Source organism: Hemibagrus wyckioides, linkage group LG01 (genome assembly GCF_019097595.1).
Source record: "Hemibagrus wyckioides isolate EC202008001 linkage group LG01, SWU_Hwy_1.0, whole genome shotgun sequence".
Classification (NCBI taxonomy): Eukaryota; Metazoa; Chordata; class Actinopteri; order Siluriformes; family Bagridae; genus Hemibagrus; species Hemibagrus wyckioides.
The window spans coordinates 15930601-15947549 of record NC_080710.1 but is presented as its reverse complement, the minus strand read 5'-3'; the positions used below and the strand labels follow the sequence as shown (position 1 = coordinate 15947549).

The 16949-nt window shown below is 39.1% G+C and overlaps 1 protein-coding gene across 3 annotated transcripts in view; it reads left to right on the top strand.

Moving 5' to 3' along the window:
- Positions 1-16949, top strand: part of dpyda.1 (dihydropyrimidine dehydrogenase a, tandem duplicate 1) — a 126840-nt gene that overhangs the window by 91435 nt on the left and 18456 nt on the right. For all 3 annotated transcript variants that reach the window (XM_058402963.1, XM_058402872.1, XM_058403054.1), the window contains 2 exons: positions 2338-2458; positions 2747-2866. In XM_058402963.1, coding sequence (XP_058258946.1) covers positions 2338-2458; positions 2747-2866 — 241 coding nt within the window. The remainder of the gene's footprint in view (positions 1-2337; positions 2459-2746; positions 2867-16949) is intronic.

The following is a 16949-nucleotide window of genomic DNA, read 5'->3' as shown; positions in this document are numbered from 1 at the left end:
ATGAATCAATGTTTCTTTTTACATAGAAGAAAAATTGCTAGTTCTTTATATAATATATAATGCCTTATATGGAAAATCAGGTGCTGCGGATACAAGACCGAAATGCTTCAGGTCACTCTGATCATGTAAGAGAAAAGAAAGCCCTCTATAATGAAGGATGTATTGTTTTTATGCGAAAAGTTCCTTGCTTTAAAAAATAGGCACTGTGGGGTCATGGGACTAGTGTGCCTTGTATGACTTCTGTATTGTAGTCAATATGGCAGTCACTAAAATTCTAGTGTAGTGTAATACTATATTGTTTCTTTCAGTCTGCAATGATATTTCATCAAATAAGTATCCAGTAAGGCCTCTGCAACATATCCTATTATATGTAATGGATCATACCGTATGTATTCGCTCACCAGCTACCGTATAGAACACCTGATGAGGTCTTCTTTGTTGTAGGTCTTACATTTCTGTCATTTCACAGACGCCTTTATCCAGAGTGACTTGCAATTTATCTCATTTTATACAGCTTAGCAATTGAGGATTAAGGGCCTTACTTATGGGCCCAGCAGTGGCAACTTGGTGGACCTGAGGTTTGAACCCACATCCATCTGATCAGTAGCCCGATACCTTAACCACTAAGCTACCACATCCTCTTGAAGGTCTTGATGTGTTGTGCATGCCAAGATGCTTTTCTACTCAACTCTTTTAAGAGTAATGAGTGGATATTTGAGTTATCATAGCTTTCTGCCAACTCAAACCAGTCTGGCTGTTGTCCTCTATCCTCCTTTTTCATTTTTCATATGTCATTTCCACCCACAGATATCCTGCTCACTGGGTGTTTTTGTCTTCTGCGCCATTCTGTAAAAATGCTAAGAACTGTGAGACCCCAGGAGATCAGCAGTTTATTAATCACATTTACACCATTCTTATGGTGAATATGAGCATCAACTAAAGCTCTTGACCTGTTTCTGCCTGATTTTTTGCATTGTGCTGCTGCCACATGATTGGTTGAATGAATGAGTAGGTGTGCAGTTGTATCTATTGAAGTGGTTGTTGGTTATATGAACGTTTATATCATATATATCTGATGCTTCTGTACAAAGACTTTTACACTATATTGTACTGTATATACTGATCTGTGAAATGGTGTATAACATTTGTACATATTGTCACAGAATATCTTGTATAGCTTGATTTACATCATGAGCAACCGTAATGTCTGCCATCTGGTGTAACATCAAATTAAAAATTAAACATCAGAAGCTTTCATCAGGTGCTTCTCCATGTAGTTGTATAATTACTGAGTGTTGCCTATTAGTTGCTATGCACGGTTTGTCAGCTTGCCTTTCCGATGTTTATGAATGCCAAGGGACCACCACAGAGCTACCAGAGACAAGATATTGTTAGCTGGGTGGGACTTTTGTCTTTGTGTTTTTTAAACACCAATGACATTTAGGAGGTGTCCGAGATTACTATTAACATTGTATTAAAATCATCTATACATTCATCATTATTAGTTTTTGAATTAGGCTGCTGTTGACTAGGTATGTTTTCTTTGATGGACTGTTTCTCAACCCATCAGTGATGTGTGATGAACTCAAGCATTATATTGTATTGTACATTGTCTTAATTCATTCTGATGCAGACTTATGACTGAAATTTGACCCATGTGTAAATTTATTTCTGTAATAAAATAAAAAAACTATTTTTATAAGCAGTTCTTACCTAAAACGAATAATAACTTATTTACTGGTCAAGAGAAGCAGCCGATGTGTCTGTTTGGGAACTTCCTTAGGGTGTGTCTTTCTCTCTCCAGTGATAAATCACACTGTACTGCAATTACGTTATATCTAATTCTTACTCATTGAATCTTTGCCTGCATTAAATGTATTAAATGCTGTTGATCATGTGTTGGGAGAGATGCACAAATATGTTTGAGTGAGTGATTGCGCAGCAGCCATGCCTGTGTTGATGTTGGGTTGGAGGTTTGGATGTTGTCGATTTAGACGTGGTCGTATGCTTGAGCAGGCTGCAGAACTGCGCTGAGCGTGAACACGTCAGACGCTGAGAAGCCTCTCCTTTCTCTAAACAGCCAGACTGACAGGCCAGGAGATGTCTAATAAAGCATGAATCCTCCTGGAGCAGCAGTTCACACTTATATAATCCCTCTATCGCTGTGCTGAGGATTTCTCTCTCCCTGTCTCTCATTCTGTCTCACATACACACCCCCATAACAGACTGCCAACATTAAGTTGCCCTGTTTTTGTGTTTTGCACATTTAGTTCAGCTGTGTGAATCTCTTTTTGTTGTTGTTGTTGTTTGTTTGTTTCCCCAACCAAATTTGAAAAGGATCCAGAGCTGGTGCGGAACATCTGCCGTTGGGTACGACAAGCTGTCTCGATCCCGTTCTTTGCCAAGCTGACCCCTAATGTCACCAACGTTGTGGATATTGCCAAGGCTGCACATGAAGGTAGCCTCTTTTTCCATCCCCATTTTGTCAACCAGAGCAGTGATCAATAAATGTAACACATTTCACATTAGCAGATTTCACAATTTACGAAGGTCAAGTGTTTTTCCAGACATGAGGCACATTTGTGACATGTTGATTAGTAGTGATCATATATTGGTATGACCTGGCAGCATGGAGCTTAGTACAAACCTTACATTATCCCACACCATACAGCTTTTTTGTAGGCTAGATTTCACCTCTTTCTCCTCCTCCCTCTATGTGGCTGATTTCTGAACCCCGTGGGTGTAGGTGCTGCAGATGGCGTCACTGCCACCAACACGGTCTCAGGCCTGATGGAACTGAATGCAGACGGCTCTCCCTGGCCTGGCGTCGGCCGAGACAAGCGCACCACATATGGCGGCGTGTCTGGTAAGTGTCACCCAGCTCACTGGATCCATTCCCTTTTCCTTAGGGACAGCACCGCCAGATCGCTGGTGAGTGCAAGTGTGTGTTAATCTATTATTTGCCTCTTTGTGCATGCAGGAGTGTTGTGGGCTTGTGTTATTTTGTGGAAACACTTGTTTGTTCTCTGCTCAATTGGATATCGTGTTTGTGTCACTGCTGTGTTAGAATTGAGCTTGCTTTGGGATAAATGCAATAGCTCTGCTTTAATGTGTGTAAGTGTGTGTGCCGGTAAGTGTGTATTGCTGTGCAGGACTGCTGGTCAGTGCCTCTAATAGTGACAGATGGAGTCAAGCGAGGCTGAAAGTTTGGCTAAATGCATATTTATTAATTAAAAATACAAACTATTTAGAAATAAATTCTTGCCAGAATGATTTGAATGGTATAATTTTAATGGTGTAAAATGCATTTTTATAGAGAGCTTGTTCTCTCACAATACAGCAACACATCTGGTAAAGCAATTGTTATTGCATATTGCGTTATGGTTATGCTGAAAAACCACACTTCCTGACAGGCCGATCTCAAATAAAACACATCTGATTTTAGAAGAGTTTTGTTTTAAGGGAAGCATTTTACCTCTGTAATTAGGAACCAGACATCACTTATATCTTCTAAGAGATGTAAATGTTGACTTTTCTCCCAAATTTGGCTGTAATTGCTTAAGCTAAGCAGTATTCGTCCAGCAGTGGCTGCTTGAAAATTTCGATATACATTCACAAGAAAACAATACTGCAAGTGTATCTAATTTCCCAGGCATTGTAGTTCTGGAAAATATTCACGGATAGTATCATCTTCTCAAGTGTTGTCATTTGAATATTGTCTCATGTAAGTGTGCAGTAAGGGCTTTTGAAGAGAAAAAAGTGCCATTTCCAGCCAAAGCGCTGTGCTTCAATGGCAGGCTGTAAAACAAAGGTACTCTGGTTGCTATGGGATGTTAACATTGTCTGCGGCAGCATCGCAGTTCATGAAGACATTAGACTGACGTATTTTCAAAAGAGTGTGGTTTTCCCTCTGCTGCACCGCAGGGAGTGCAGCTTATGTGTTTCGTGTGTATTTCATGTACTTCTATGGCTTCCTTATTTGAAATGTGTTAGATTACAGTAAAGACTCTACTACTGAAGAAGCTATTGTTAGATCACCTGTTCACTGTGAGTTGTTCTGGTATGGATAGTGGTTTTTTTTTTCCCCAAATCTGTTTGCTGGAGTGTAAGAAGTCTGATTGTCTGCTCTCACCTTCTCTGTGCTGGAGCCATTGCGCTTCATCAGAGGGCAGCATGAGCTGCTGTCCAGTCAGTGGTGTGCTCCAGCCATGTGCTCAATAATTCATGTGCGTGCTGTTGCTCCCCCTCCTTCTGCTCTCGATTGTGGCTGGATGGCTGCTCTGCTGCATAGTTACTGCTATTTATGAAAGGACTTATTTTCATTGTGTGTTTTAGTGCATGTGTATGTTGATGGATATATTGATAACTGTTGGCATGGCATATGAACAGGATACATTTGAAGGCCCATTCCTCTGCTATCCTGTGCCCTCTCTTTTACCCACTTGCTGGTCCAGAATGTCTAGGATTGGAGAAAGGAGGAAAAGACAGGAGGCAGCTCAGCACCTGGCACAGCAAAAAAATGAGGCATTAAAAATTAATGGAGAGACTATTGGGGCAGTATTTTATGTAAGCAAAACTACTTAGTGTCATCTTTTCCCTATTTAAGATTTGCCTGCTGGGCTCTGATATCCCACAGGAGTTGAGCCTATCAGGAATTTGCTGCACTGCTGTCTAGCATTCATCCCCCTACATCCTGCAAACCTGCACCACTCTTCCAGGGGACATAATTCACCATAGCCATGATGTATGAGATTTGATTAAATGATAAACCTATGATTTTCAACTTATCACATGTGTGTGAGCTCAATTTTTAATGGTATTCTGCAAATCTGTGTGTATGTGTTTATGGCTTTATTTTGCTTTAAATCTTCACAAATCCACAAATAATTTCATCCACAAATAAGTGACCTGAAATGTGCCTAGCTTGCTTTCATCATATCCATAGCAGCTATGTAGAAAATAGAGTGAACAGGGTAATAGGGCAGAAAGAGTTTGTTTTTTCTTAACTCTGGCTGTAGGGTAAAGCGCTACTACTTGCACATCATTTCAGAAATGATGAAGGATTTCTTATCTTCACCTAAGTTCACTGCACTGTGGTTATTCAATTCCTATGTGTAACAGGTCAGTGGAAAACACATACAGCCTCCTGTTAGAGAAAATATTCTCCTCCTGTCTGTTGGCTACTAAAAGACAGCCTCAAGCCCCTCCACCTCGGTGTGTGTGCGCATATGTGTGTGTTTTTCGTAGCTGATACATTTTGTATGTCTCTAAGATCAAAGCTGGGCAAGGTCTCCTCTGCCAGGCTTCTTCAGCATGCTTTAGCTCATACACTCAAATCTCAAGTTTGCTGCATCTCCACACTACAGTGTCAAGAACCGTGGTGTCAGGCCTCTCTTTTTTTTTTTTGAAACAGAATGCAGGAATATACATACATTTGTTGTCTTTTGAAATATTTGATGCATACTCTAAAGCAAGATGCAATGTAGTTTTGATTCACACAAAAACATCAACGGGGTTTTTGAAATAAAAAGAAAAAAAAAATTCAATTTACTGTAAAAAAAAAAACACATACATATGTGTACATATACACATAGATAGAAACAAAGCTTCAAGGGATTTAAAGATTTATGGAAAATATAAACGGCATGTCTATATTTAAAGCACATTACTAAGTTAGAATCATAATGCTTGTATTTATTCTCTGTACGTATTTTACTCATACACTATATTGCCAAAAGTATTCGCTCACCTGCCTTGACTCGCATATGAGCTTAAGTGACATCCAATTCCTAATCCATAAGGTTCAATATGACGTCGGTCCACCCTTTGCAGCTATAACAGCTTCAAATCTTCTGGGAAGGCTGTCCACAAGGTTTAGGAGTGTGTTTATGGGAATTTTTGACCATTCTTCCAGAAGCGCATTTGTGAGGTCACACACTGATGTTGGACGAGAAGGCCTGGCTCTCAGTCTCCGCTCTAATTCATCCCAAAGGTGTTCTATCGGGTTGAGGTCAGGACTCTGTGCAGGCCAGTCAAGTTCATCCACACCAGACTCTGTCATCCATATCTTTATGGACCTTGCTTTGTGCACTGGTGCACAGTCATGTTGGAAGAGGAAGGGGCCAGCTCCAAACTGTTCCCACAAAGTTGGGAGCATGGAATTGTCCAAAATGCATTCAGAGTTCCTTTCACTGGAACTAAGGGGCCAAGCCCAGCTCCTGAAAAACAACCCCACACCATAATCCCCCCTCCACCAAACTTTACACTTGGCACAATGCAGTCAGACAAGTACCGTTCTCCTGGCAACCACCAAACCCAGACTCGTCCATCAGATTGCCAGATGGAGAAGTGCGATTCGTCACTCCAGAGAACGCGTCTCCACTGCTCTAGAGTCCAGTGGCGGCGTGCTTTACACCACTGCATCCGACGCTTTGCATTGCACTTGGTGATGTATGGCTTGGATGCAGCTGCTCGGCCATGGAAACCCATTCCATGAAGCTCTCTGCGCACTGTTCTTGAGCTAATCTGAAGGCCACATGAAGTTTGGAGGTCTGTAGCGATTGACTCTGCAGAAAGTTGGCGACCTCTTCGCACTATGCGCCTCAGCATCCGCTGACCCCGCTCCGTCAGTTTACGTGGCCTACCACTTCGTCGCTGAGTTGCTGTCGTTCCCAAACACTTCCACGTTCTTATAATACAGCTGACAGTTGACTGTGGAATATTTAGGAGCGAGGAAATTTCACGACTGGATTTGTTGCACAGGTGGCATCCTATCACAGTTCCACGCTGGAATTCACTGAGCTCCTGAGAGCGACCCATTCTTTCACAAATGTTTGTAAAAACAGTCTGCATGCCTAGGTGCTTGATTTTATACACCTGTGGCCATGGAAGTGATTGGAACACCTGATTCTGATTATTTGGATGGGTGAGCGAATACTTTTGGCAATATAGTGTATTATTATTCCTTAGACAAGTTCTAGTGAATAAGAAAATTATCCAACCATAAATATGGTATATATAGTCAGTGGATGAGTGTAAAATACACAGACACCATGGGTGTGGATGCTTAGGACTTGGTTAGGTACACAGAAGGCTTATTTGATAAAACAATTAAGTAAGGACAGAGGAAACAATGAGTCATGGTAAAAACTGCTACTGGGGGTCCTCTGTAAGGCCAAGATACTCCAGTGGCTGCCAACACAAGCTCAGACTAACCATTGCCTGACCTTGATTAATGCAATTCTGTACAGCCAATCTCTGGACTGAGAGTGTGAAACATCAAATTGTGAATTAGGCAAATGAGGAAATTACAAATAATTAGCAATGGCTTTTCACTGTAATTGTGAAGTGTTCAATACCCAGTAAGTAAATTCACACTGGATGTAGTACAGAAGTGATTCATTCCATCCAAACATCAAAAAAGAACCAGTATAAGTAAAAACATACATGGCTACCTGTTGTAGATTAAGAGTTGAAACTCTTTTGACAACATATAGAAAGTGCAGCCGTGGGAGTGGAGTTTTATGTCTCTGTCAGTTAAACTGTGCATAAATCAAGGCTGTCTGTAAGTAAGCCTGCCGCTTATTTTTAGCTGAACTAACTTATCACAAGTGTAAGCTGGCTAGCTGTTGTACACTATCAACTCACTTTAGGTTAGTTACTCTCTTTTGTGAGCATAGTTAGCTACTTTGAATTACATTAGCAAGCTCTCACTTTAGTCAAAAATTAAGAAATGCCTCATACTCATCTGTCAAAATTGTATCTAAATAACAATAAAATAATAATAACAATGGCATTAGAACGTGCCACTTTTGCCAATGTGCATATTTCCACTTTCACAGTATGTGATGAATGGGCCTGATGTGACTCATTTCACATCTGAAGAGGTACCAGAGCCAGAGTCTTAACAGGACAAAAACAAAGCATCCTGTTTAATCCAAAAGTAAGATTGAAATGGTGATGGGAAAAGATAGGTATAACTGTTACTGGTATGCAAAAACCTCAAAAAGTATACTGTGAGACTATAGACCTATAAAGAAAAAAGCTGAACAGGAAATGCTGCATTATAGGACAAATACATCACATTTTTAAAGCAGACTCTGACAGTAATGTATATTTCTGTTCTCCTGCAATTTCAGTACTTTCTATTTTGTTCTGTTTCAGAGTGTATCCAGAACACATTAATAGTTTAGTATGAACTGGAATAGAAATTAGGCCTATGACTTACAAATGGCCATTAAAGGATATAGAGAGAGAGGTGTGTGTGTGTGTCCATGTCCAAGATGTGTTCATCTGCACCAGCCTTCATTAGAGTGCAGTGACATGGATTGCGTGGGGTCCCTTTGAGAGAGCTACAGGATGTTGGCATGTTACTGCATAACTGGAAGCCCATCATTTGAGAGAGAGAGAGAGAGAGAGAGAAAGGGTCTCAACAAATGTAGTAATACTCTAAGCGGTCTTCATTATGTGGCTCCTTTTGGCTTTTTCTTTGACTTTTTTTTAGTTATTGATCACAATAATCATCTATTGATCCTTTTTCCTTGTCTCTATTTCTGCAAGCCCATAGCAGTGTACTGGGAGTTCAGGGGCTGATGTTCTTTTATTTCTCCTTTAATGTGATAATATGTGCACATCAGCCAGTGTTTGTCCTGCTGTTTGAGGATCAGCTGTGCAACAACGAGAGAGGTAAAGAAAAGGTGCTCATCTTCTCATCCAGTTCAGCTTCATCTGAAAGCTCATGCAGCTTTTTGCCTCTTTTGCCAAAACCTCTCCAGATGTATTCAACATGTATCCAGACTGCATGAGCATTGATGCACTTCTGCATTCATAGAAGAAAGACATGCTGAGATGCTGGTCTGGCAGGATACAAGTCTCGAAAACATCTTGCTCTTTGTTGACAGCAGTCTCCTGTCAAAAATAAAAAGAAAGCAGGTTTGTCTTTCATGTTTACATTTTCACCTAGGACAGCCTCTTCCCCTCTTGCTGTTTGAATCTCTGAAGGCTGTTGGAAGAATTTGTAGATGTTTATCTGGAGCCTGTGATGCAAGAGGCTATGGCTGTATAAATTAGAGCTGCATGTTTGAGTAATCAGCACAGCAGTCTGCGTGTTAGACAGACCATGGTACAGTAGGCCTTTTATTTTAATTAAATGATTAATTAAAGCTGCAACACTGAGGACAGACTTCTAAGCACTGTCAAGATTTCAATTTTGTGTTAAATATATTCTAAAGGCCAGACCCTTAAATCTCATGGGCCAATAGCAGGCAGCGAGCTGTGAACATAAGCACAGGCTAACTTCTAATGATAAGAACACAGAAGGAGATGAGGTTCTTGAAGCACAGCCATAGGATTAGGCTATCAATCACTGCACTCTCCAGGGACATTGCAGATGAGACAAAACACTGAAAGATAAATCAGAAAAAAAGAATAATATTGTTGCGTTCTTTTTCTCCCTTCATCTTAGTATGTCTTTTTATCTCTCTCCCATTCTGGGTCTGTCTGTTCTTTTATTTGCTGTTCAAGTTACAATCCAAAGCTATAAAGTTGCAGAAAAATAATGGTTCCACAAAAAGTATTAGAATTCCTTGCCATGTTCAGTAAGCCCTCCTCAAAGCAATACTGTTTGTGACCCTTTGATTGTTGAGTTCACCTCAGAATCTCAGCCTGAGCTTTTCTTTATAGTTTTGTGTGAATACATCTGAGCATTCACAATTTACCACTGTTTAAGTAAAATAAGATCTGCCCCAGTCAGCTCCAGTTCATCCCAAAGGTGTTCAGTAGGGTTGAGGTCAGGGATCTGTACAGATCTTCCACTCTAACATTGGCCAACTATGTCTTCGAGGAGCTTATTTTGTGCACAGGAGCATTGTCATGCTTTAACATTAATGGGCCTTCTAGAGCCTATAAAAATCTTAATGCTACAGCATGCAAACCATCCTATAAAATTGTGTGCTTCCAACTTTGTGGCAGCAGTTTAGGGAAGAAGCACATATTTATGTGATGATCGTAAGGCCAAATGGATGCCATGATGGCTGAACAAGATTATAATTTCAGACAACTGAGCCTGTGGTGTTTTTAAAGACGTTTATGGGCACACAAGATTTTGGGCTTGTTTCTGAAAGCAGATTTTGCATAATATACATACTGTATTATGGTTCAGACTTCAAATCATCTTGTATGGCCTGAGCCAATGAATCATCACAAAACAATTTATATTTTAAATATAATAGTAATTACATTAATAGTATTTAAATTTCTTGAAAATTATATTTATTCTGGAGTGCCAGTTTATCTTAGTACCCTTCCAGTGGGTAATATGTGTTGTATAGAGTACTCAGATACATGAGGATGCTTAGATGGAGCTACCAGCCTTTTCAATTTTCCTGACAGTTGCTTAATGTTAACCCTGCCATAAACTTGCTGAAGGCTGATTGGCTGATAGCTGTTTTAGTAAACCAGACTACACTGTGAAAGGATTGATTGATTACAAATATTACAATGGTACCTGGTTTCAGTCTTCACTGAGTGTGTTTAGACTAAACTTGGGAAGATACACCTAAAACCTAGGATTAGTTTACAAAAGTAGGTTTAGCATATTGTGTAAAATTGGTTCAAAATTGGTTTGCATTTATTCAAGGAATGAGAGGGTGGGGGATTTGTTTGTAGAACTTCCAGTTCACAAAATATGGGCCAAAATGATTAACACTGCACTCTCATGCTACCATTAGGCTAGTCTCACAGTCTCACGTTACTCTAGGAGAGAGTACTACCTGTTGACCAAGTTTCATGTTTCTATGTCTTACTCTCTTTGCTCCTGATCAGTGTGAAGCTGAGAATCAGAGTAAGAAGAAAAATTCCAATAGGATTTTGAAACACTTTTGGCTCGGAACCCTTATTATTATTACCATCCTCATTAGGGTACAGTTTATTTTATTACTGTGAAAAACACAAACAAATTGTGAAATCTGACCACTGAAATGTTTATTTTGAGAAATGCCTATTGAAGAAAATAGTCTGAATTTTGCCTTTAAGGTCTCACAGTTGAACATGAACTTTCAGTCTTGTTCATTATTTAGTTAAGGAGAAACCCTTAGCCACCCAAGATTTTATCCTCATGACATGAAGCTAATATTAGTATGAACTTCTTTTCTAATTCATGAAGCTGATAATTCATCATTTGTTCTTTCTTCTGTTCTAAGGCTTTATTTTGTTATCATTAAATGCATGGTGACATTTAAATTTCTAGAACAGTCTACCTTGCATTTTGTTCCATTATATGTGAGGAGATGTTCTGATAGATGGGAAATCTGTACTGTGTGCATGAAAAAGAAACAGTTGAGAATAATTCAAATATAATAATTTCGAAATTAAATACATTAAGCACTGGGAATTAAAAACCTTTAGATGTACACCCCAAACTTTAACACAAGCCTATGATCTTATTTGTATTATCAAAATTGTATTTTTTCCTACAATGTGGAACATCAGTAGAGTCTAGGCTAAATATAAGGATAGAAAATAGGCTGTGAAAATTTTTAGCACAGTACACAGACTAATGTAAAGATTAGATTCATGTACACAGTACGTAATCCAACTATGAGTACACAGTAACTTGGTGAGGCGTTCTGTTTTCTTGCAATGGACCATCTTCTACTCTCCTGAACAGAAATCATGAAAGGATGGTGAAATATAATCCTCAGGAGGAAACTTGAGTCTGTGTTTGAAAAAGTACAGTAAGTTGTCTTCTGGGAAGGCAGAGGTTAATGTCCCTGGGATTTAGGAGGTGGCTTGCTGTATTTCCAGTTCCCAGTGGAATAGAGTGAAAAAGTAGGTGGGTGGGGTGATTCATCTGGCTTTGGAGACTATGGTGTCTGGGTATTCTTCACGTTTGGTTAGTACAAATGGAAAGGATGAACCAAGCAAAGAATTTTGTCCTCTTGACTTGGGAAGAACTTATGCTCTGGGCATTTCTTATCATTTTTTTTGATGCATATGATATACTGTATAGAAACAACAAAAGGCTTCCTTCCTCCAGGGCTAGAATAGCTCTTTCTTCGAAAGTTTATAGTTTCGCTACACTGATGTCAGCTTCCTAGACATAAATTCACAGGGGAAAATCTTTTCTGCAGTTCTGCTGTTGGGACAGGACAGCTTCCATTCTTCCTTGTGAATGCTTACCTCGCTAGTGTAGGGGAAAGAGAGCTCCAAATATTTAATAGTTATATAAAAAAAATGTTAACATCTCTCATGAAATAACTTTTTAATTATCCTAAAGTTTTTCTTGTAGACCATCAGAAAAATGTGCAAACCCCAAAAACCCCCAAAACACAGTCTTAAGGTGTGGTTAGTCTAGTCTGTTTAACCTGTGTTTGTTACCTTGGAAATGAACCAAATTGAATGAACCAACTATGTCCTATAGACAAATGTTTGGAGTGCCAGTTAGTCTGTAAGACATCATCTTATACTTAATATGACCAGAGTTGTTGCTTCTACTTATCAACTACCTTAACAGAAAGGTGAGTTTGGTAAATTGTCTGTGTGGAGTTGTGCATGTTCTACTGGTGTCTGTGAGGGTTCTCTTCAGTTTGCTCTAAGCGTGGATTTCCTCGTGCTCATGGATACGAAGTGTGAGTGTATGAATATGTGCACAAATGTCACTTTGTGACTTGGGCAGTGGTGGCGCAATGGTTAAGGCTCTGGGTTACTGATCAGCAGGTCAGGGGTGCAACCCCAGCACCTCCATGCTGCCACTATTTGACCTTTGAGCAAGGCCATTAACCTTCTCTGCTCCATTGGTGCTGTATCATGGCTGATCCTGCTCTCTGACCTGAAATTCCTAACATTTGTTGTGATGTATGAAGAAAAGAACTTCTTCTTTTTTCCTTGTGATGGAATAGAATCCTGTCTGTTCTATATTCCCTAGATAGGTTCAAAATCCACTGTGATCCTCACCAGGATATAGTGATTACTGAAAATTAATGAATGAATGATTTATTTTGTTGAACTATCAATAGAGGTGCAATATTTCAGTATTAATGTCCATACTACTTTTGGTGCTGTAATGAATATCATTTAAATTTGGACATTTGTCAGTTGACATATGAGCATTAATAACACAGAGCTGCATCATCTGCATTATAATCCCATTACATTTAAATAAAAGAAAAATTGGTATAATTGGAATTGGAATAATTAACATGGCATATACTACAATTGTTTTTCTGTGTTTTTTGTGTTTTAAGTTATATCAGAAATGACAAATATTCACTAACAAAGATTTTTAAACGGGCACATGTTTACCACCTGAATTCCAATTCTACCAAGCTAAGTATTAGTAATATTATAATTCATGAAGACATCTTAAAGACATTACCATTCAGACTGAAATACACTATATGGTCAAAATTTTGTGGACAAATTATCATAACAACCATAGGTGCTTTCTGAACATCCCTTTCCAGATTTAGTCAGTCTTTGCTGTTATCATTCTGTGAAGGCTTTCCACTAGATTTTGGAGTGTGGCTGTGGGGATTTGGGGTTTAGGTCAGGATTCGACTTCCACTCTAATATTGACACACAATGTCTTCATGGAGTTCCCTTTGTGCACAGAGGCATTGACAATCTGGAACATGTTTGAGCACCTTACTTCCAGTGTATGTAAATTATAATGCTACAGAAGACTAAACAATTATGTTCTTTCCACTTTTTGGAAATAGTTTAGTTTCTGCATGCTTTTGACAATATACTGTATACAGCTTTTCTGCTTTTGACCTCACCTCATTCATACAGCCTTTCTGGTTTGTCTGGTTTCGTTCTCAACAAATCATCAATAAGATAAATATAAAAACAATGTGAAAAAGAATGTCCATTGGTAAGCAAGCTTTGAGAGCTAAAGGCAGTGTGTGGGTCAGGGCTTGTTCAGATATATAAAAAAAAAATTCATTGCCATCACAGCTAACCCATATTTTATATTTCATGCTTATTCTACTATAACATTTATTTTACAATGCACTGCACACCAATGTAAGCACATGAGCCATAATTTATTGATGCAATACAGCCTTGCAGCGTCTTCATGTGCCCCCACATTTTTTCTGTATAGCACACAGGCAGAGGGAAATTGAAGGCCCTTTGTGAGTCTGTGCTGAAAGGCTCAGAAATCAACTTGGCCATTTTCTATAAGAGGATTTTAGTGCTTAAAGCGTAGTTTTCTCACTTTCTTCCAACAACTGGTATTATTTTGCTTAAATTTTGTCATTCATAGTGCCAGCATAAAACGCTCCTCTCAGAGTTTGATACCCATAGACAATTCAATTCAGTTTTATTTGTATAGTGCTTTTAACAATGGACATTTTCGCAAAGCAGCTTTACAGGAATATAAAAAGTCAGAAGAGAAATTATAAAGTTTAAAATTTACATTTATATTGATTCCTAATGAGCAATTCAGATGCAACAGTAGCAAGGAAAAACTCCCTGAGATAACATTAGAAAGAAGCCTTGAGAGAAATCAGACTCAAAAAGGAACCCATCCTAATCAGGTTGACCACGGAGAGTGTGATTGTAAATGATTGCCTTTCTATAACTGGACATTATATAGTCCAGAGCAATTTGTGCTGTAGCTATACATCTTCATCTTCCCAACCCCCTAAAAGTGTGACCTGTTTTTGTACATTACAAGCAAATGGAGGAGTCTGGATCCACTGTTGGTGCACAGGGAATAAAACTATGGCTAACAGAGAGAAAGGAGTTTACTACAGAGATGTTCACAGTCAGTATGTGCTAAGTACACACAGAGCAACATGGCCTTTGCAGATTTTGAATAGCAAGCATGTGGATCCAAATGCTGAATTATGCATCTTTCTCAGTCCACCAGATTGTTGATATCAGAAAGTGAAGCTACATTGTCCCACCAAAGAGAAAAGGGCACATTCTGGATAGAGCCCCAGTGAAAAAGACAGTTACTTCTGAATCACAAGTTTGTTTATGGATTAGCAATTGTCCTTTTTATAAATTGAAGGGTCTATAGCATATGTATAAATGAACTAGTTTGTATAGTGGAAATATTTTGTCTTTTAAAAATTTTCAAGGAATTATGTCATTAAAGTGAAAAAAATGAACTGACTATTTCCAAATGCAAACGCAAATGCATTTCTTCTTCTTCTTCTTCTTCTTCTTCTTCTTCTTCTTCTTCTTCTTTTTTCTGGTGTCATGTATCCAAATCACTGATTAAACCCCAGATTTGTTAAATATATGAGTTGAAATTTTACACTGCTTTTGTATCCTTGACTCACCGCTGTTGCTATTCAGTAACAGGCAGCATAGAGAGGGTAGAGATGTTCATTATGATCCTACAGGTCATGTCTAGGTGGATTTCCCTAATTGTCTTTCCTTGTACGTGCTTTCTCCATTTCTTGTGTTTATCTGATGTTTCCAAACTCACCATGTCCTATTTGATTTCTGTGTACATCTCACTGTGCTCAGAATTATTCATCAAAAAAGCAGGTGCTACGTGCATGTCTTACATGAGTGCCTCATGCTGACTGAACCAACAATAGACAAAACAGGAGAAATGAAGAGACACTGACTGGTGCAAGGGCCTTCTACCTATGACCATGTCTGCACTGAAACTGTTATAGCCTAACTAGTGAACTAAATTCAGGAGACAGCCATAATCTTACAACTGATTAAATCAGGGCACAGTACCTGCTTAATGATCAACAGCCGGACAGAGATCTTTAGCCAGACAGAGATCTTTATAAATGGTCAGGTAACACGATACAGCTAACTACTTGCTGTCACAGCCAAATTACTGACAAACTGCAGCGATCAGAAACAGAGACAGTTGCTGTCCAGAGATACAGTAACAGTAGCAGGTCAACTACTGTGACTACTGATCAGGAACCAACCACAGCCCAACTACTGACCTGATATTAAGAAACTGCCACAGCCCAACTAGTGATCTGCAATCAGATAAAGGTTATAACCTAACGGCTGACTTGACATCAGAAAACATTGTAACAATCCAACTACTGTTATCCATACTACTACTACTACTACTACTATTATTATTATTATTATTATTATTATTATTATTATTATTATTGCTACTACTACTACTCTGTCAAATGTGATCTCAAGGCTTTTCATCTTTTGAACTGATAATTCACACTGAAATAGTGTTTTGGATGTACTACGGGAGGAGCTGGTGTCATTGAGCATTGCTCATCCGTTTCTAATGCAATTAGAAGCCTCAGTAGTTTCTCTGCAGTGCTCTAGGGGGGCAGTGAATGTGACCGACACTCGCACTCAAATCCCTAGGCTTACGTTTGAGTGTCAGCTACCGGAATTGTTAAGTGTCCCCTGACTAAGTTGACTGTAATTCATGTCAGTAGATTACATGGCTCTAGGTGTCAACGATTGCATGTTTCATTGGACGAGTGTGCAGAATGGTTTTGGAGGAGATAAACTCATCACTCAGTGAAGGTGAGAGGATGCCTCAGCTCTACAACCAGGCAGGTGTCTGTCATGGCAATCAATAGCGCTTATGTGACTCATTGCTGAGAGTTGGCCAGTTTTTTTAACCTCTGCATAAAAAGAACGGAATGTGGAAGAAAGAGTGTGATCGATCATTTCGAAGTGTGTTTTGAGTAAGCTTTGAGTATCTTTCCAAGATTACACTACTGACCTAAAATAAGGAGATCGACTGAAGCCAAAACTACTGAACCAATATTTCTTGGTGGCTTGTGCTTTGACACCTTCTTCTTGTAATAAATATGTTATCTATACTGCTGAGGAACATATTATATTCTCAGTGTGATTTAGTAAGGGTCATTTAACATGAAGGAGAAAGCTGGTCTTTACATGTGTGCCTCTACACTAGACTTTAGTGACACTAGAGCTAAATGAGGGGAGACAATGTCTCCCACTGATCAATGAGAGAAAGGCCTGCC